Below are 22,662 nucleotides of genomic sequence, written 5' to 3' on the forward strand. Positions count from 1 at the left end.
TAATAGGTTACGAAAATTGCCCCAAAAAAATAAAAAAATGAACATAAAATATAATAATGCGATCGTTTAGTGATTGATAAAAATACCTTCTGTCTTCGTACAATGCACGTTGGTGGGTGCAGCACTTGACGAAGGTTGCTCAAACTCGGACCCCTGCTGATGGGTTAATCCCGCCGAGGCCGCATGCAAGTTTTTTGCTTGCTGAAGGTCAGTGTTGGCTGACGGACGCTGCTGTATTGTTCCGTCATACATATTTCGCTGGCTGTCGACCGTGGATATGAGGTCAGCAGAATCGTAGCCGCTTTCACCAGGCGAAATAGTGGACTGCGGATCCGTGGGCGAAGATGCTGTTTTTATCTCGCCAAGCAGCGGGTTTGGTTTCGCCGGGTCGGACTGCCCGTACAGTACTGAGTTCATAGTTTCGGAAAAAGTCTTCTGTGCGTCAAAACGCCCCCGCTCGTCTGCTCGGCCCACTTGGTCGGCTTCAGCGACCATTCTTTGTGACCTGGCAGCAGCAAACGCAAGGTCTCCGTGGAATCTTTGATTTCCGTGCGAGACACTTCCGTTTTGGGTGTTTGGCGTGTGTTTGTGGGCGGGGAGACTAGGACTGCTGCCAGGGGGGGCTAAAAAATGATTCGATGCTGGGGATATTGACGACTGACCCATAGGATCGAGTTTTTGAACGTACGCGTCTGAAGGCGCAGGTGTCTGGGTGACGTGCGCTTGGTAGGTTATACTACCGAGTGTCCTCGCGTTTGGGTCTTGTTGTTCATGCCAGGGTCGATAGGTTTGCATGTTGCGCTGAAACGCAGGGTCAGAACTGCCTCCGCTGGGGTTTGAACCGCTAGGGTGCGGAATCTGAGGAGCTGCCACGTTAGAAGTGATAGGAGATGACGCTAGGTGAGGCATGCTGACTTGGGAAGGACTTGTGGTCTGTCCTTGTGGCATGTTAGCAGGTGAGTTGCCCATCAGGTTCGACATAGGGCTCCTTAAACTGCTGCCTGCTGAACCAGCAAAAGGACTATGGGACACAACTCCTGCAGGAGAACTTTGCATCATTGGACTTCTGTTGTTTCCACTGCCAATGGACTGGCCTGATAAGTGACGTGGTGGGACAGCAGGAAAGCATTCACCTGGGGTATTACTGGGTCTTCGCCCAGGGTGGGGGTATGCAGACCGCTGCTGTAACTCGTGCGGGCTCGTAAGGTTACTAACTGATGAATGGTTCGTTGCTATTAGGGGTGGGGCTTGAAAATTCCACTGTTTGTCGCTAGAGTGTCCTCTTGATTGTGGAACACGAGGTGATATTTTATCCGGTTGATTTATATGTGGTTGGTTAGGTCCATTGAATGAGGACATGTGTTCATATTGGTTGTACTGTTGGTGCCCGCCTGGATATGGGGCTTGGGGTTGCAAACCTGGGTGCCGGGAGTTTAGTTGCGCATTCGGGTAAACAGGGTGAGATTGGTGGGGCTGGTTGGGGTAGGATGGGTATCGCTGTGACCCAGGTTGCCCCATTCCTGGTTTGTTGGGGTAATCAGGTCTTTGAACATTGGATTGCTGGTATGGAAATCTACTGTTACCATTAGGTGTAATACTTGGGTTGGTGCTACAATACATTTGGCCGCTGTAGGAAGGGTTTGGGCTTGTTCCTGGTTGGTACATTTGGTTGCTCATTCCGTAACCTCTGTTTTGCTGGTCATAAGGGAGAAGTCTAGCAGATGGGTCTGAGGTTCTCTGTATTGGGGGGTGGTCGGGATATTGCGCAATATTGGGTTGATACATTCTTGGTTGCTCTGTTTGACCTGGGCGTTGTGGGGTGTTGCTGGGTGCAGGTTGGTGGGTGGGAAATTGAGGTGATACGTTTGGGTTTGAAGTGTTTATCGAAGCCTGGCTTTCAGGGACACTTTCGCGTATATTCTGTTCTGTGGCATAACTCTTCTGCTGGCCAATGTTGGCATTAATGTACTGCTGTTGTTGCTGTGATGATTTGGAGTGGTCCTTCAATGGACTTGCCTGGTTGTGGAATGATGTGGGGGCGTTGAACTTTCGTAAATTGTTAAGTAATTGATCAACACCTGCAGAAGGCTCACAATCTCCAGAACCTGGCCCTGGACCTGGGGGTAAAATTTGGGGTGGGGGGCAACTTGAAAGCTGGGATGATTGTGGCTCAACTGGGATTGGCGCACCTGGTTTTGTTCCGTGGTCCCAACCGTAGTTTGGGTCCTGCGATGGCCGTCGTTGGGGGCTTTGTAGGGGTTGGGGGTTGGATGGGGTACTCTGTAATGAGTTACCCAAAGCAGTAGATGAAGTGTCGCTTAAGGAGTTATTAGAAGGCGGTTCTGTTGCTCCTGATGATCCGATGTTGCTCTCAATCGCTTGTAGAGCTTGGTTGATGAAATCTGACTCTTCTGTTGGTGCTGATCCTGCTCCTGGATGTTGAGGATCGGTGCTGGAGGACTCACTTGATGGGATCACACTTGTAGAGAACGTTCCGCTGTGAGGCTCAGGGTAAAAGGGCTGCTGGTGAAGATCTAAAAGAAATTAATATTTTAAAAGATGATGAACCTTATATGTAAACCATAAGACTGATTTCATGTCAGTTTAAATGTAAAACATTTTAACACAAAAAGCTAAAAAAATACTAATATTTTTTGAAAAACGATGAATTGGCAAGTTATTCAGGTCAGCATAGTTTAAATGGCAAACTCAATCAAAAAAAAAAATACTAAAACACCAGCATTCATAAGAAAAGATATTTGGTTTAATTACCGGAGCCAATTTCTGAGGACACGTTAGGTTGAGATAGATTTCGATTATCCGGGTCTTGGTTGGATGGGGTTGGGTGATGACTCACTGCTCTGCTAAGTTCACCAAACTCAGCAAAGTTAGGGTGCAACGTTGGGTGAACTAAACCCTGGATAAATAGATTATATGTGTATTAAATACTGTAAGAGGCAGTTGTACTTGTAGTTAATTTGGCATATATGGAAAATTTCGGAAAAGTGTATATAGTTTTCGGAATATGGTTTTTACCTGAGGTAGGTTATCAGTAGGTGCTTCTTTTGTTTTAGTGCGCTTTGGTTCATTTGAGGAAAATTCATCAAGTTCCTGTAGATAGATGAAAGAATGTAACTTATTTATCCCTGCTTGGTAGGGCAAATATAGTTATTATAACACCCTGTGCCAGCTCACGAGTTATGTGTATATGTGACTATTTGGGTGAAAATACTTTAAAATTTTTTGTAATGTATGGCTGAATATTTAGACAATCCGTAATGGACTGGAGTAATTGTTATTAAAAGTCTTGCTTTAGGACAAAGTATATGCAGATTTAAAGGCAAATATGCAGTAAAATATGATGCGTGGCTAAATGTTCATAAAGGGAAATAGTTTTGATGATTATCGAACGTTTGGTGGCGCTGTTGCGTCACTACAAAGCGGGAACTCTTGTCGTTGTTTGTCGCGCTAAATGAGGCTGGTTTTTAACTAGGTGATTACGCGGTATACATACTACGACACGTGTGCGCCACAATAGTGGGAAAAGGAAACCAAGCAAATGTGCGTGAGACCGTGTTACTCGTTGCTATTGTCGTTAATAATTAAGCCATCATTTGCTTTTGCACACCAGATGCTCGAGCAACGCGAGTTAGCTACATTTGTGTCTGGGCGTTTTCTAATACACTCGGTGATCGCCAGGAATTCGATTCGCGTCAGTTTCAACTCGAATTGAAAACAAGAACAGACTGGAAGGTCACAGTTCGTTTACGCGGAACTATTAACTTTAAAAGCCCATACGAACGTTGGCAGTGCAAGCCTCTACTTGTCGTCAGTTGTTCGCAACAAACACCACGGCTTACGTCAATGTAAATGCAATACAACTGCGGAAAGATGGTGCTGAATTCATTCCCTTTTATTTCGCAATGAGAAGCTTATGGCGGAAAATTTTGCCAGTTGTGTCTGCTAACTAGGATGTAACGTTACACCGGTAATGGCAACTTGATTTGCAGTCTTTCCGTGTAGGCACTAGCTAGGCAAAGAGCCGCTCGACCAACAGCTGCCAGTGAAACATTAAATCGATGACATCGGTCACGTGAGTAGACCATTCTGTGACGTCATAATGAAAGAGAATGGCGGCGCACTGAAATGGGCGTTGTTGACTAGCAAGTACTTTTGTAGGTTTTCTCAGACCAATGAATTGTAAACTATAAATGGCTAGTCCCTGATAGGATAGCATGATTGATTTGCAGCCCACTTTTAACCATTAATTGGTATTTCCTGAACAATTAGGCTGATTTAAACTTCGTTGAAAAATTTTTTTTTCAATGTTAAAAATTTTGGTTTTAACCAGAAAAATTAATATTGTTAAGTTCTTTACAAATATACAGATATCTGTTGCAGGTACTTGGGGAATGTGTGTACATAAATACATTTATAAAAACGAACACCAAACAAACTGACGTGCACAAATGATAGAAATATTAACTTCTTTGCCTGCACCATAACAGTTATACCTCAACAAAACACATTTTAAATCTAGTGTCATTATATACAAATACAACTTATTATTGCGTAACTATAGTGATAATTGGTTCAGTTTAATGTTTAAAATGACACAAGTTACACCGTGTTGATAAAAAAAATTCGAGAAAAAAAATAAAACAAAGCTGTTTTGACAATTTACTCATGTAAAAACAGGCTGTGGAATACAGGTATAAGTAAGTCCTTAACCTTAAATTAGAGCGGTGGTTTTCTATCGATTGGTAGCATGCGATAGCTGTACTACAATGAGACTGCGATAGTAGAATGAACTTAAGCGGTTGATACGCCCTCTCTCTCTCTTCGAGCTTTTTCTACACAAGTGGGAACGGCATGCTGCTAACATCGGTAAACAAACCCACGTGATACAGAATGCCTGCACGTGGTATTCGCAGGTGAGGAAAAGCCAAATAAACAGAACAATATATGGTTGCTTCCTCACAAAGTTAAAAAGTGCTGTTTCAAATTACTTTCGTACTCTCGGAAGACGATCTTGCGGGATAAAATTGAGACGAAATTTTAAGATGTTAAAACTTTAATTTATATCTGCGGGAATAAAGTTTATATTTATTTTTAAGTAATTTGTAATACCTCTAAAACTGAAGTTTGTATTTTGAAAAAACTAATTTAAATTTTAAATGGGGATATTCTAAATTCTGACTAAAAAAGTCACCTACAGGTTTTTAAGTGCGATTGTTAGGCAAATATTAATATTCGTTCTCCTTTTTGAGTGTTACCGCTTTGTTGTTGCGATAGTTCAGTCAGCCATGCGATTACAACTGAGTCACTAGAATACTTGACTGACACTTCATTAAATATTGAGTCTGCACTGCAGCGCACTATGTGTTGACGGCAAGTTTTGGAAACAAAAACTAATTTACTATATACTAATATTGAAATTGGGAAAAATCTTGTGGTAATGGGTTAAGTATCTTAGAAAAACACTTGTATGCGATAACGTAATGGAAAGTATTTTTTAGTAAACAAGATTAAACATACAATGCATCCTACATTCCATTAATACAGAATAGCTTCGTCTCTTAAAACAAATATTTCACAAAAAGTTTTGAAACCTAAAAATTAAAATGGGCAAAATAGATTGTGGTATCCAAAATGTCCCAAGTATTGACACAGCGCGAGCCTAAATTCTCGAAACACAATCTAAATAAGCGCGCACATATTGCTAGTAATTTAAGCGCGCACACAATAGTATCAACGCTTGTTGATGTTATTTGACTATTGAAATAGTCATTAATATTTCTAGCGCAACGAGTTGACAACGCATGTAATTAATTGAGATATCCAATAAAGATTGGAGAAGAGAATTTTTCAAAGGTGAGCGCGGCAGACTTTTCTCTTTTTCACTGCGCATAAACAAAATCACGTGATATAGCACATGGTAGAGTAGAGTTCTAAACCCAACACTTTATCCAAGATAAATAAAACTAATAGTAAAATATTACGGTACAATTGTTCAGGGTATAAGGCGGAAAATTAAATATATTGTTTACATCGTGTACTGTATGACATATTGTTATATTAGATTTGCAATTCGTAATTCCGGTTCCCAAAAATTCTAAGTAGTAAAAATTTTAAAGTTTTAGGAATTTGTTTCAATGAAAACAGAAACACAATTGATGACACGAGATTAAATCCAAAGTATCACATTTTCTTTTGTAATGCCTACCTCACTGTAGTTGCGAAAAGAAGCAGGTTAATCCTATTATTCCAAATTGAGTTGAAATGTAGTACTTATAAAACTCACAAAGGTAGAAGTAAAATGCTGGATTCAAACAAAGGCTTGTACAATCACTGAGTTGGAAAAAATTTAATAAAAAACAATAAACTTACATCTAAATATGTACAAGTCTGGTAAATGAAGAGAAAGTATTATCACCTACACAAACAATATAAAAGCTCATGACCAGACGCGCTACTACACTTGTATTATGTACTTGTGTTTACAAACTGTAGTAAACCATAAAGATCAAACCCTGCATACTTTTATGACTTGCAAGAAGGTTTTTTGCTGACATGCCCGTTTGATATTACACACATACTACAACATGGTCAATTGGTCAGTAACTTGGCATAAATAGTTTTCGAAAGCAAAGCATGTAAGACTATTATTAAGCTGTTTATGCATCTTCTGCCTGCAGGATATCCTTCTGGCTGGACGCACACACGTTCGCGCGCTTGCTGCGACCGGATTTAGGCTTGTTTGAATAAGGATAACGATAGCAAAACGCATCGCGGGTAGCGTGTGTGCGGTGTAGAGATGCAAGCGCCCCGGTTCGACGTATGATGCGTATTAGTAAATCGATTGAGGCGTGGGCGCAGCACAGTACACTGTGTATTGACATAAGGTTGCTACAACCTGCACTACTTTAAATACTATACAACGTATACAGCGTTCTTTCTAACGTATTCGGACTGTAAGCAAAGGGGAGCTTGGACAACGTGTTAACATTAGTACGGTAATGCTTTTGTCTAAACAGACCTGCCGACTTTCTGCGCATACTAGTTTGCTGAGCTGTTAATTCTACCTAGCCAGAGGTGCCTTTACGGTCGTTCGTTGACGAAATAATAGCCACAACCGACGCTGAGTAAGCCTGCGCAGAACAATATGCCTCAAGCTATGACAAAGCGGAAAGAATATACGCAAGGCACGCGGCCGATTTCGCTATAGAGAGAGCCGAATGGGCGAGTAAATTCAACCACAGCAACGAACCGTTCGTTCTGTGTTCGGTAGAAAAAGGGCCGGTGTAGCGAGAGAAAGTAAGAGACAAAAAAACGACTAACTGCCTTTGCCACGCACGTACGCATCCCAACGTAGTGAACAAAAGGTGTTTCACTACTTGAATAAGCTCGCAAAAATATTCCGAGACCCACTACGAGTTACGAGATCACACAAAGGGCAAATCGATTGCGGACTTTTGCGGCAGCCATTCGATTGCGATTTCGCTGCTGAAGTGTTTTGCGGTCTGCCAGACTACTTAGCGACAATTAGTCGTTTTCGCGACCAGTGAACGCCGCAAATTACAACCGGCCTCATGGCGCTTAAATTCAAATGAGATGCCATGTATGTTTGGTCAATAAATTAAACACAAGATGAGCAAGTTACAGTTCAAACCCAAATTAAATATTAATAAAAATTACGGATTTCTTGGCAATAACACATACGATATTAATATCCAATCTAATGCATACAATGAATACTTCTAAATCGAGTGGTAAAAATAAACAGCATTGTATTCGGTGGGTAAAGAGCACCGTATGCTGGCGAAGACGCAGAAAACTTATAATCGCTAGAGGGGGCAATTAAGTCAGTCTTAACCAACGCATCATGTCAACGGTTGTAATAATTACTCAAATAAATAAACATAGCAATTAAATTAACCAAAATAGTCAGAATTTTAAAAATGAAAGCACTAATTCTGCAGGTTTACTTTTAACTGTATTTTTTTATAATTTATTTATAAAAAGCTAACAATACGGAGAATACTAGCAGTTGTAAAACATTTCTAAGGCGTTTAAATTAACATCTAGCACAATTGCCATTGTTTAAATGTCTGTATGTGACGTAACAATAGCTTATTTATGTGGTAGCGATTCACTGGGTACACGGGCTTTACCAACTCAAAAAATATGTATACAAAATATATGGTTTACCAAAGCAAAAATTAAAAAATTTAGTGACAAACAGAATAATAATCGCTAAAATATTCACTGATTCAGACCCGGTAATTTCCCACTGCACAAGCGCTTAATTAAAACGATGTTCTGAGCTAAATATCGCCATAGCGGTAAGCCCATATGTGTTGTGGTGTTTAGAGATTAGTGACAAACTAAAACAATACCCGGAAACGGCGTTTGGCCGGATTTTCATACACAAATATAACGACTGTTAGGCTTAGTTGAGTTTGTTTTAAATTCCGGGATTCTTAGGTACATTGCTTTACAAAGTGAAGCTTGATTTCATCGGACAAGCGGGCAAGGTTCAAGGGTGTGTATTTAGCTACATGATTTGTGACCATATTACATAACATTTTCGTACATGTAATTATTAGGCCGCAAAAATTGGTTTATTACCGTGTATACAAAGTAATTGATCAACGCCTTTAGCGATAGTGCTATATGAGAAAAATTAAGCTTACCTTTCGTTTTTCTTGCTTCGAAGGAGCGGAGTCTGTTGGGGGCAGGTAGGGGGAGGTCCCAGGCTGTTAAAAAAACATATATTATAAATTATTTTAAGAATTTAAGATCTGTTTTATTCGACAGGTGCGAACTATACGGCTGGGAACTTTTCGGCGGTTGCTTTACGTCATTGTGTTCAACACAATAGTTAACTGTGGTGTCTCGGCCAATACGAAAAGCAAATAAACCCAAGAAACCGCAGTGCTAATTAAAAACCGTTTATCTTATGCATTTGGGGTGGTGGGAAAACAAGACGTAAGGTAAGGAGACATTAGTTTACGAAAAAGCGAATGCTACACAAGTAATGGCACGTAAACAAGAGAGTCTCTGTTTTCCGACAACAAATGGTACAGTGCTGAAATACCAAGTGTGTATGTCTTACACGGTGAGGTATTTTTAGCTGATTACGCGGAAATTTTGACACAAAGAAAGAACAGAGTAATACCATGGTGACGTTGCGGCGACGGAATGTTGCATTTGAGAGTTTTTTCGTTTTTTTTGTTTACCCAAAACTTACTAAGTGGAGAGTGGTTATACCGAGTCGACAAACACACTCCTTCGAAACAGTTTTATAGGGCAGATAAAAAGAACGGGTAAATAAAGAATCTGCCTGTAAACAGTCGGAAATAGTACATAGAATAAGCTGCTCTATGAGTTTAATTAAAACGCTAGAATTCCTTTACGGTATGCGTGTGTGGATACGGCTATTGTGTGTATTGTGTCAATCATATGAACATAATATAAAGGCAAACAGTCGACGTTTACGCGACATTGTATTATATTGGTTTCAATAGGAGCGCACCAAACGCCGTACATTAACAGAAGTAATTGCCGATAGAGAAATATTAATTAAATTTGACTGAAAGGGCGTGAGAGGAAACGGCACGCGAGCTTTATGTCTGTTTAAACGTATTCAACTACATGTACTACTCATAACATGAAAGTGACATTTTCAGCAAAATAACACGCAATATTAAAAGGACTTAGAAATGATGAAAATTTTAACAAAACATTTGTATGCACTGGCACATACCGGAGAGAAAACCGACTAATGGCGCAGAAAATTAGTTCATACCATTCTGTCACACAAGTTATATGTCTGTAGTGTTTCCAGGCAAGTTTTGCTAAACAATAGAGACATTGCAGCACGTAACTCTAGCGGAACAATAATATTAAGCAGACTGCATTGAACCGCATAAACGATAAAATAGAAACAACAAACACGAGATAATTTAAGCGGCCAAAGGCAACAGGAAAAGTGCCTAGAAATTACGTCATTGTTGAAACTGTAGGAAAACAATATGAATAAAAGCTGATGATTTAATTTAAAATTTTTAGTACGTGTTCAGTATATATATGTTTTGTGAATATATTTTCTAAAAGCGATTTGGGACTTTTATGGAATCTACAGCGTTTATGAACGGTATTTTATTGAGGAGACGTGAATAGGACCATGAATAAAACATACGGCGAGCATGATAAATCAATTACTGTAATTAAACCCACGATAAGCATATTTTTTATTGCGCAGTGCCAAAAGAAAGGGTGTACCGGCGGCGCTGTTCCAACACCTTTGCCGATGGGCAAAAACGGGAAAGTCTGTCAGTTGTCGGGGTACAGTTTACTCACTAACCAATTTATTATTGATGTGAGGCAATATGACGTCAAATGTTTCTCGTGGTGACAGAGAAACACAAAGAGAGTAGATCGAATTGAAAGATACCGACGACCGAAATTTTAGGTTTTACGTCTGAACGCAGCCAGCGCGTCGCGGTGTATTTATTCTTATGTGTGGTAAATATGTCCAATGATTTTACTTGCTCGTCATTCATGCCAAGCTATGGCAGCCGAGTGACAAGGGAATATGCCATTTCTTGATCATTTTTCTGCATACACATAATTAGGCCAATGATCATTGATTCTTTGGATCCCACAGGGAGCCACTAAGAAAAGGAGCACACCGCCCCAATTTCTTTTGCTTACATATTTCCCAGCGTCCACAACGAACACATAAAAGATTTATGGCTGACTTAAGGTCAAGAAACAATGCACCGAATAACAGATAATGGAATGAGATATTACAAATAGTCAGCCTTGTCTAAATGTCACAAACATTTAGAAGGCAGAAACCGTCGCTATCAAATCATCGATAATTTGGGCTGGAAATATCACTGAAATAAAATCAGACGAAAAATGACATGTCCGACTGTTGTGGTTAAATTAATACGTCATTCAGTTTATTAAAAGCTATGATCAAATGCATTGGCGCCAATTGCTGAAATATGGGTGTACTGGTCAAAAAATATCTTGTAACTAGGCCAGATTGCTGCCACACACTGTACTCCGTACAGTGTTTACACAAAATAAATTTCGGTTGTTTCTTGACAGAGTTTTCAATTAAATAAGCGATGGAGAAAACATTGCGAAAAAAGTGGGATGGAGTATTTGCGGAGTTCTCCTGCTTTTCTCTTTATTATAACTATTTCTCATACTCTCTCTTTCTGAAGGATCACCCCGAACAAATGAATTGGACATACCACAGTGCTTTATCATAGGCAGCGCTCATTATTGTTATTATGCTTCATGTAAAGTAAAATTCCAAGCGCTACTTTTGGCCTAACGGAAAATTAGTAAGTTTCGATTCCGAACGAGACCTGTTAGCGCTATTGAAATAGTGATATGTAAGATTGAATGTCAAAAGTCTCAATTTACAAGCAAAACACAAATTATGAAACAGCCTATTTGGTTGGTTGCGTTTATTAAACTGAGCTAACTTTACTCTATGAATCATTTTTTATTAGAATGACAAATGCCAATTACGAAATATAAGTGTCTGATTCATTATATGTGCCATGTGGTTTAAATTAATAAGTGATATATATTTTTTGACATGTTGTTTCAGTAAAGTTCGCTGTCAAGTATGTTAAAAGCACAATAACAACATTTAATTAACTTTATTCGTTATGTCTTTATTTAAGTTCTACTGTAAGTAGAAACCCTTGAACTGTTAAAAAACATGATATGGTCAGCGGTATTGTTTAAATAGGAGATGTTTCTTTATTTATGTTAGTTGTTGTACATTCTCAAAGCGGAAATAAGGTGAAACTCCCACCTAGTCCCGTGTGTAACAAAATACGAGGTGTGTACTGTGTAGTAAGGCGATACTGATACACTGTTCCACTGCCATAACAGAACCGTTACGCAATCGTCACGCTTTGTGTTTATAAGCGAGTGTATCATGATCATGTAGAAAGGAAACAAAAGCAATCCTAACATAAGTGGCTGTGAGAAAGCAAGGTTCAGGCTAGAGTGGTGGAGAAGCTAATAGGGTCAACTGGGCCACTTGTACTGAATGGGCCACTTCAACAGATGTGCAATCAATCCTTATTCACCAATGTTACCAATATTTGCAACGCAATGAAAATGAAGTGTTAGTGTAAACAAAATGATAAAATTAATTCACACCTAACCGCACATAATTAATATTAATATATCGTAATTTATTATTAAAAATGTATTATACTTAATTTTTAAACAGATAAACAATTTTATGTATACAACTTTTAAACCGCTATATACAATTTATTTTTGGTCCTAATTAATGAAAAGTTGGTTTACGCTAATTGCGATCATGTTTGGCAAAGTACAAGTCATGTTTGTAAGTGTTTTAACGTGAAGCCATCTGTTATCGCAGTAAAACCTGACCGCAAACTATTATTAATTCATTATTACAGGCAAATAGATGGTTAGGCATCCTGAGTGTGTGTAGCACTGTAATCAGATTGGAGTAAAATCCAATTAAGCTTTTCAAAAATCGTATTCGTTCTTGTTATCATGGTAAACAGTTACATAACAAACAAGCAATGATTGGATAAACTCATATCATGGAAAAGTCATTGACGCTGCTATTTTAAGGTCAATTATTCAACCAGAAATAGGCTTATTTATGGTAAATCGTGATTTTGGGATAGGATCCTACAGAAAAGGACAAAGGGGCATTCAATACTGTTTTGCTTCATTTACACAAGAAATATAACAATACCTATTGCCCTATTTATTTATTTCTAGTGGTTTAATAAACTGACACATCACACATGCTATTAAGTTCAACAATTTATATGAATGAGAAATAGCCTATACAACAATGGACATACTCCGTGATAGTTATGTGTAGAATTTACTTAAACTACCACCTACATACAAATGACTGTCTTAATCCCCAATAAATGGCAGCTGAATTGGGAGGAGAAATCGGCACCGGAAAAAAAAAGTTAAGAACTGAAATAGCAGCCCAATGAAGTTATTAGTGAAGGCATGTCATTTGAGTCGCTTTGGACAAAGAAACATAAACCAACAAACTCATAACAGGCAGATAATGAAAGAGAAAAATGTTTGTCTCGATTATGCTATAACAACAAAGCAAATAAGGGTCTAAGAAAAATAAAATTCGTAGGTTCTTTTCCCAACTGCTGATGAATAGATATGGGAAGAAAATGACCGCCATGACACAATGGATTACGAAAGAGCTAAGAGAGGCCCAGATAAACCAATAATAATAACAAAAAAGCTTGTTCTGTGTTGTTTAAATAGGCCAAGTGCCACTCTTTAATGGTAGCCTGTTTAAGAGGCCTGAATTGGGTTTCTACACTTAATGAAAACAAATAACATAACTTGTACCATTAGTCAAGTTAATATTAAGTAGTTCTGGTATATTTTAGATAGTAGCTCGAGGCTGCAATGTAGATATTACATAATTGGCACTTGTGAACCGCAATTAAGTGCATCTCTATTTAACTAAAAGTGGACCAAGCAAAAACAAAATATAACTTTATATAAGAAATTCAACAGGATATATCCATCATACATGAATGATAAGATTTAAATTACAATTATTTTAATAAAAATATTCATCATGTTTTGCTGTAACTCCAACCTGTCTGTTTTTCTCAAAACACTAGCAGGAAACATAGCTATTCTTATGCCCACTAAAATTTAAACGAGTTTTTGACCAACTAATTAATAAAACTTGTTTATCGGTGACACACATGTACTTACCTTCTTTTTTAAAACCTCACACTTGCGGTGTATGCAGATCTGTTTGCCTTTGGCACGATTGATGCAGTTCATACATGAACCACAGTTCTCCTTTCGTTGGCACGGCCCACAATGTCCACATGCTTTCCTCTTTTTCCGAGAATTCTGTAGCAAAACAAGTATAAGCAAACACAAGTATGAAAAAATGTGTCAAAGTTAAAAAAAACAAATTTTTAAGAGGTAATTAATAAAATCAGACTGGGAAGTCATGAAAACCTTGAGTTGTATAAACAATATATTAAATGATTGGCAGAGGCGCCATATAATTACTTTTAATGGTCACGAACTTGATTTGAATTGGGCAAAAGTTATCCTTACTATCGATGGGTTTAAACAATCCATTAAAATTGTAATTTAAGTTAAATGGTAACTCTTCATTCTTTTGTGTTTCAGAGTTTGAAATGTTTAAAGAAACTTTTGTTACACTTACATTAAGGTCTCCTCTTACATCTAAATCTGAACCGTTTGCCAAACTTGTGAGTGGTGACTGTGAAATGCCACTTTTACGGTCTGAAATATGCATAAATTTAAATGTTTTAATATAATTGTATGATAATCTCAAACACAAGATTGGCTTGTTTTAATTGGCCACTTTAGCTGGAAGATTAATCAGTTCAACGTCTATTTCCGTTGCTGGGTTAATTATTGGCTTAAATGTTACTAATGGTTAATGTCGTAATTTACTGTGGTATTATTATATATGTAAAACATACTAATAGTTACTTCCACATTTAACTATCTGGTGATGTCATGTCACGCATGTAAAGTAATTAGATACATCCACAACAAAGTAAAATTAAGTTAGACGCAATGAATGTTAAAATCTGATAATAAAACATGCTGGAAACTATCAAATAACAGTTCTAAGCCTTTAAATATTAGGTAAAGGCGTTATGTGGTGTTATATATTATATAAACCAATAAAAAAATAAAACAAAAATAACACAGAAAATTGACAATTACCATAAAACACATTTTTACAAGCGTTTGTTGGTCTGTTTTTAATAACAAATAACTAAAGATGAAATGGCCATAAAAGTCATAAAAAAGTTTTTTTTACACTAATACCGCTATAACAGTTCTACTGAAAATGTCAGGAAATTTACCTGGCAGGAGAGGGGAAGTGAAGGGAGGTCGCAGGCTGGAGGTATCACCAGGTACTCCATATCCTGTAAGTGGAGACCCAGCGCGAGGGTGGAGTCCAGGAAACCTTAACAAGCAATACAGGTGTCATGTTGGGTAAACTATATGACGTTATTAACATAGGCATCAGGTTTTTTATTATTCGTCAGATTTATTTTAATATTTAACAAATTGTCAAAAAGATTTTTTAATTACAGTAACATTGTTGTAAAACATTGGAAACCTCATTGATAAATGCGACAAATGCAATAAATTTTAGTACTGCATGTTTGTTAAGACACTCAACAGCAGGGTAAATGATGGTTTACATTTAAAATTACGGTGATAAAGTATACAATGTCACCCCTATTTTAAAAGTTGTGACATGTCACTCTATACACTTCTAATGTTATGCCAATTCTCTGTATAATCAGTAATTCAATTAATATATGGTTAATAATAAAAAATGTGATTAAAATTAAATTTACATAAACATGGGGTAATAATAAAAGGGAATATTACTTGTGGTTTAATGAGCAACTACAATTTATCTTTTTTTCTAAGAGCCAATCCAGAAGCTTTTAAATTATTGATTAGATAATATTACAGTTAAATTTTGACATTAGAGTGACAAACAAAATATATATGGAAAATTTAAGGCATAATGTTTATATGGTTGTTTTTTTTTACCTGGACATCATATGTGAAGGATTGGACAGCAAGTATCTCTCCGCCATGGATTGACTGTGGGATAACCCCATGGGTAAGGGGCTGGGGTATCCTGGGTAAGCAGAGGGTGATGGAAATAAATGATGCTGGGATGATGGGGGTATGCCTGACTGTCCATAGTTCAGAAGTCCAGGGGCGGTACGGGACGGTATATGTAGAGGATGGGATGGGGGGTGGTATGGGTGCGTTCCTAACATCCCGGAGCCAAATAAAGTGGGTGTGATTTCGTTTAAACCCCCAAAGGGTAGAGAAGTAGAGCTCGATGTCGGGTTACTAAACATACTGTCTCTGGAGTATGGGTTGGGCAAGGTCGAGCTGCCATCGTAGTGGGGCAGGTTGTAGGACTGCGGGTAAAGCGACTGTGATGACATCCCTGGTTCTACAGAGTGCGAGACTGGGGGGTAACCGACTGGGGTGGCAGACTGCATCGTCTCGTTTAGCTCGGCTGATGCATTCCGACTTATGTCCTTCATTCCCAAACAAGCATTGCTTAAAGTGTAATGCAGTTGGCTTGCAGATTAGTGTGATTTTACTTCAGGTAACTCTTTGATTAAATTCTGTGCTGTCTGATTCTTTTTCTGCTGTGGCCTCACCAGATGATTTAAATATTCCATGATGCCATTAGACAGCTACAGGTGATCAGCAGTTTAATAGCAAACTAATTTATAATGCTATCTAAACCTTTTAGAGGGTAAAAACAATTATATATATATATTAGTCATGGTCATAATATTAAAATATAACAAAGTTAATTATTTAATTTAACATTTAACAAATATTATCCACTTTCTGTCAATGCGAGAGTTCTGACTATGTGAGACAGAAATAGAAAATGATCTACGTAATGTAATCAATACATCTATCTAGATTTGAATTAATTTGAGAATATGCATATGATAGCAGTTTACAAGGGAGTTCGTTTCTTAAAACAGCATTGAGGTATAAGGGATTAGGAGCACTTATGTATATTAAGTAAGCAATGAGGTAATGCAAAAATGTTGATTATCAGGGCTCATCAACCGCCGATGGTGTACCGTGGTTTTTGAGGGACCAGCGGACGTGTAGTTATACAGATAATTTACCATCGTTACGAAAATATCAGGTACAATCTGGATTCTCCTGACTTAGTTGCCAAAACAAGGCGAACAATAACAGTTTCAGCTTGAGAGTCAATTAGTAGCGCGATTACGTTCGGATCAGCGATCTTACGGCCACAGTTGTCGATTTAATATGTACCGCATATAGTGCGGTAGAGCAAGGACGCTATAGCAGGTAAATGTTAACTTTATTGACAAAATAAAGCCGAACTAAGCTGTGTAATAATTGGCAACAAGTAGGCCGCGTAAGCTGAGATGATAGTTTTAATGCGCGCTTCGAAACAATACGTTCATTTTAACAACGATTGGCACAAATAGACGGAATTAGCCACGCCGCAGGGACAGAAAAGCAATAAGTTCGTACTGCTTCTAAATCGTGTGTTTGTGTACGGTAAACATTAGCAGTATTGTAACTTCCCGCATACACAAACAAGAGATGCCGGACCATCCATCATTCTGACAGACTTTGCATGAAATAACTACAAAAGTCAATTTATAAGAGCGCTTGGGTAGCAAACGGCTGTTACAAGTCGGGTTTTCATGTCGAAGGAAATAGTTTCACTTGCCCGACGATCAATACAGCTCTGGTAGAGCCGTAAAATGATGACGGCATTAAATTCGTTGGAAATTATTTACGAATCCAACTGAATTTCGAAAAGCAGCTATGAATTATTGATGGCCCCTCATATAATGTTCCGCTAATTAGCAGAGAATGTAGAAAGGGTCCGAACCACAGTACACGGACATGGCAGATAAAAGCGTGACAGCGGCTGGCGAGATAGGACAACAACGGGTTAAAATTTAACCCATACTCGAACAAATAACATAAGCCACACATTAAGTAAACAGGTTACCTAAACCGCAATCTTGCGGCTTTTAATCGTGTAAAAAAAAACAACTTAATCGATAAAAAAAATAACTTTGTCTTTTTAGAACACGCTAATATTTTTTACAGTTAAGACTTAGCAATTTAAATCATACAGTTTGTCGATTGTGTAGTTGTCCCCAATAGCGTGATTGTATGCCGTCAGTACTTCCTCGTTTAGTATTGTCTTTTGTCTATAATATCTATACAGTCATACTGTATGTATGCTTCAATAATAACAGATGGACTGCAGTTAAATATATTACGAATACACGAAACCCTTACGGTAGAGCAACGCTTCTCTAACATAGTAACCTTTCGTAGCTTTCTTCGGCTTTGTACTTTATATCTTATTGTCCTTTGTTCCGAGTGCTGAAGAAAAGCAGTAAGAGACACCGTATCCGAAGTGAGTCTTATTTAAGCCTGACTTAAAACTGCATCTTGGTTATCGGCCTCATATTACAAATACATTGTTACTTTGAGTGACAAGATCGACCCGCGAGAAACAAACATAAAGCGATCGCCTGGATTTGTTGTCAGAAACACATAAAGCTTATTGGAGAGGCAGCGGAGTGTGGGAAAAAAGAAGCGAGAGAGGTCCTTCCTCTCGCTATTCCGTAATAGAAAAAAAGCGAGCGTCGCGTAATTCGGCCACGCAAATATGCAACAAATGCACATTAGTTACGGTGTAACAGATTGGCACAAAACGAGCATATTTTCTCACGCAACTAAGCTATTTGTCTTGCAAAAAAATAATTTCATGCTTTTTCAAGCCTTCTGGCCTAAAAATTGACCGAATTAAAGCAGAATAATCAACGTACAATCAATTATGTCCAAAATTATGTATTTACGAAGCACTTATGCCTATCTACGTAATCAACTTTACTTTAGTAGTACCTCGCCACAGCTTTATTAATATCTAATATTGGCAGCCTCAATATACTTTTATAGACACAAATTTGCTTATGGTAAGGTCTAACCAAAACCAAACTACAGTTAACTGCAAGCACTACAAACACACACTGCTGTGTTCACATGCGGAATGGCCAGAAATAAGTTATTTAACGCCATGAGTTTATTGATGAAAAACGGAACACGGGATAAATGATCATCCAAAATAAACACGCTTAATTTTGCTCACGTCGATGGCCTAAAACAAGCGCCGGCGGCGTGATTTTGCGTGATGCGTGACGCAACCAGTACGTAATTTTTTTTAGATTGACGCAACTGCATTTTTGGACAAGATTTTCCGGATATTGGTTGTTATTTTGAAACGAGAAAAAGTTTGTCGCGTAATTGGTGCAATAATAATATCTACAGAATAGAGCTAAGTATTTAGCTGTGACATAAAATCATTCGAAACTAACAAATAGGTCGAATAAATAAACTGCACTATTCTATGTACATTAAAAATTTAGAATTGTAACTGGTCAAAAATGTATAAAATCTTTAACTGTCCCTCGATCTGTTAACCTTATGTCGGGATGGATTAAAAGATTATGAGTTAAAATCGATGCTAAGCGGATTTAGCCATAGAAAACAATGCGGTTCGTTTTTTACAGCCACTCAACGACTTTTTGCAACCAAACTCAAATAAACAAATCTGAACTTAGCAAAGAAACAGCGTTTTTATCACTGAGTTAAAATACAAAACTAACTGCGCTTTACGACTCTTTGCAGATGATATGTGGTAATAGGAATAAGATTGTGCCCTGAGCAACACAAGGAAAAACAGTTCGAAATGCATTCATATTGGAGCAGTGCGGGATAACCAGGGAAAATTTGCCTCCGGCGCTGGCCACCATTTATCTGAGTCTTTTGTTTAGCTGACTTGTTGACCCACTTCAGACTATGACAATAGCATGCAACTTGCACGAAATTGCTGGAGCGCAAGCAAGAACAATAGTTGTGCAAGAGAAAGGCGCCCCAATGGAAGCAGGAATAGTGCACACAATAGAAGGCCAGTGCAATGAATAAAGAAAGTTTCGAACTAATTGCCGCCTTCAGGTAAAATTGTGAAACGGATAGCAGGCACAAAATAAAAAGTCAACAATAGGAAAACCAAACTTTTCGAACAACAAGTCGTTTAAACAATATCTTAGAACTGTGTGAAAGAACCATAAACGCTAAACACTTTCTTTAGCAAAGCCAAGTCATTGCTAAGTCTTGTTTTAACTAATTTTTAAACGTTTCCAATTACGCATGTTAACCAAATGTATAAAAAAACAAGTTTGGCGAAACTGGTATGGTTAATAAATAAACAGATATATCAACAGTATAGTACAGCGGATATTCCCACTGTGTTACCACGCGAACAAGATCAGTAAATGTAACGTTTTTTAAGTAACTACTACAAAACTTTGGTTTATAAAGCACGTTAACGCAACGTTAATTAGTCTCGTTTATTTGAAATAGGAAAGTGACGTACTACAAGCAGCCTGTGTACAGTTTGATTGGGCATGCCTTTAAACAAGTGTTCGTAGGCTATAAATAAATGCACAGTTAATAATATATTCAACGCGTGCTGTATCACAATGTACGCCACATACAATATACCATATGTAAACCCTACCGCACAAGATATTAAAGCAAATATTAAACTAAAAAACAAAATAGTACGGGGGGGGGGGGTATATTTTGTCAAAAATACAAAATTACTATACTCAACATATACAAGGCGGGAATTTGAAATTGGACTATATCATATTACACTTATACTCCAAAAATGGCGACTTTGCTTTTCTGCAGATTTATTAGTATTTCTACGAATTTATTAGTATAAAAGCAGCACTATTTCGCATCGACGTTATTTTGGTGGCGAGTGCGTGCGTGTCCAGCTAACACTAATACAAACTATCACATGACAGCAAACGGGTTACCGGAAATAGTTTTCACTGATTGAGACGCGTTAAAAATAGTCCTAGGCTGCGTAGTCACGTACAGAGTGTGTTGACGTTATTATAATAGTAATAGGCTAGCTCTTGAGTACAAATTGGCGTTACGTAATTTCCCGTATAAGAAAAGAATGGGAAAATATTTGCCTTGTGAGTAAGCACATCTAGATGGGCAGTTTGGGTTACGCAATCTAGCGTCACGGACACTGATTATGTATGACATGTGACCATATATAATATTAACTTGGGTTGTTTTGTTTGGGAGATAGCCTTACAAGGTATCCAGTCTATCATTTCCAATAAATTGTTGTATACTTACAACTACATTTTAAAGCGCATTTTAAATATAAATTTCAAAGCTAAATTTGTACCGTGTTATAATGATTAAATGGAGATAATTTTTATCTAAACTGGAACTGTTTAAGCTTATATCGATTATGAAAAAAATCAGTTAACATGATTCGGTCTAAATCTAAATCTTTTGATACTATTTGTTCTGTATACCTAGCTCGTTGCTATTATCTGTACTTCATGATCGCTCGGCTCAATAATGTCTACAGTGGTAATACAGCTTATAACTACGGCTGAGACTAAATGACAATAGAAAGAAACACGACCACAGAGTCGAAGGATGCCTAGACAAAAGGCTCCACTTGAAGTATGAAGCACCTTCGCCAGTTTGAGAGTAAATATTGAAATCAACATTCGCGTTTCCGGTGCTGTTTAAACAATCGCGTCTCTTATTCTATTCGCTATTGTACTGTAACAAAGGAAAAGTTAAAGCGGTGAAGTTGAATTCGTCTATCTTTAGCCATTAATCAAGACACTATGTCAACACTTTTTACTCAACATTGCTCTAAACTAAAATTAATGATATTTTGAGACTGTCAGTAGTATGACTGTTGGTTTTTAGCAGGCCTGGGCGTTTGGACAAGCGCTTCGAGGCAATTAGACATTTATTATCAGTGTAAACATGACTGAATGGTAAAACCATGCAACGACTCTCTCGTTAAGTCGCATTTTTAGATCAGAATTCATAACTAGAACGAATTTTACGCACGTTTTATCGTTAGTTGAAGGGCAAACTTATTTTTTAATTCCAATTAGACAATAGGGCACGCAATATACTGTGTTTCTTTGTCAATTAATAGGCTGCAAGCCAAATACAGATCCAGTAATAAACGGAATATGACGTCACCACCAACAGTGGAAGCTTGACGCGAAATCGCGAATTGCGGAAAGAGTTTGTTTACTATATTTTAACTCGACCAATTGCTTGAAGTGCTGTCTAGCTTCTAGCTATTATAATGACAATGTTACACACCTATTTGCGAACTAGCGCAACAAATTTGTAGGAATTTTTCGGGGGAAATAAATAGTTCAGATATAAGACAATGCTTTGTCGTTTCGATGCTTTATGCTGTTATAATATCAAATCAATCACTTAAGAACATTTTAGTATAATGAAAATAAAACAATAAATATTGTAAAAGACACAAAACTTGCTAACACATTTCTAAGTAGCTTGTTAATAATTCTCGATCTGATAAAATTTTAGACACATTTTCCGCTCTTGATATTGGTATGATTGATACGATGAACTAATTTCTAAGCTATTTGTGGCATAACTGAGATTCGTGCCAACGTATGTGGGCGATTAAACAACAAACAAAGCGATGAAAGGTTTCTGGTACGTCAGATAGGAATTGCACACAGGAACAACAACGTAGGCTTGGCCAATCAAAACAACCAATTGACATAAATTTGTGTATCAATAAGTTAACATTTAATATTAAGACAATACGACTGTAGGCTACCGAAGGCTCAACGGCGCTGCGTTAGGAACGTTATTTAAAGTTTAGTATATATTTAAATTTAGTACTTGTAAAATATAGTTAAATGTTTTACTCTGTAAAATTTACCATGCATAACTTGCTTCCTTCATGCGCATGTCGAACTGTTTGCTGATGTTATTTTCTACTAAGTAAACAAAAAGCCTACTATATACTGAAAATCTAAACAGTGATAAAGGTAAATAACGTATTGGCTACCGCATTGGCTGATGCTGTTATTGTGCCAGCAATGCAATAAAGTTGTTGGAGCAATGCCTACGCACGAGCGGACA

General features: G+C 37.8%; 1 protein-coding gene across 2 annotated transcripts in view; it reads right to left on the reverse strand.

Annotated features, from left to right (window-relative positions):
* The window catches only part of LOC149727134 (uncharacterized), a 37,753-nt gene that overhangs the window by 6,659 nt on the left and 8,432 nt on the right, over positions 1-22,662 (reverse strand). For both annotated transcript variants that reach the window (XM_089890486.1, XM_089890487.1), the window contains exons 2-9: positions 15,643-16,362; positions 14,937-15,040; positions 14,261-14,340; positions 13,792-13,935; positions 8,697-8,759; positions 3,037-3,111; positions 2,773-2,917; positions 87-2,534 (exon numbers count right to left, since the gene is read on the reverse strand). In XM_089890486.1, the coding sequence (XP_089746612.1) occupies positions 87-2,534; positions 2,773-2,917; positions 3,037-3,111; positions 8,697-8,759; positions 13,792-13,935; positions 14,261-14,340; positions 14,937-15,040; positions 15,643-16,154 (3,571 nt within the window). In that variant the 5' untranslated portion in view covers positions 16,155-16,362. The remainder of the gene's footprint in view (positions 1-86; positions 2,535-2,772; positions 2,918-3,036; positions 3,112-8,696; positions 8,760-13,791; positions 13,936-14,260; positions 14,341-14,936; positions 15,041-15,642; positions 16,363-22,662) is intronic.

This window comes from Ciona robusta, chromosome 12, assembly GCF_009617815.1.
Source record: "Ciona robusta chromosome 12, ASM961781v2".
Taxonomy (NCBI): Eukaryota; Metazoa; Chordata; class Ascidiacea; order Phlebobranchia; family Cionidae; genus Ciona; species Ciona robusta.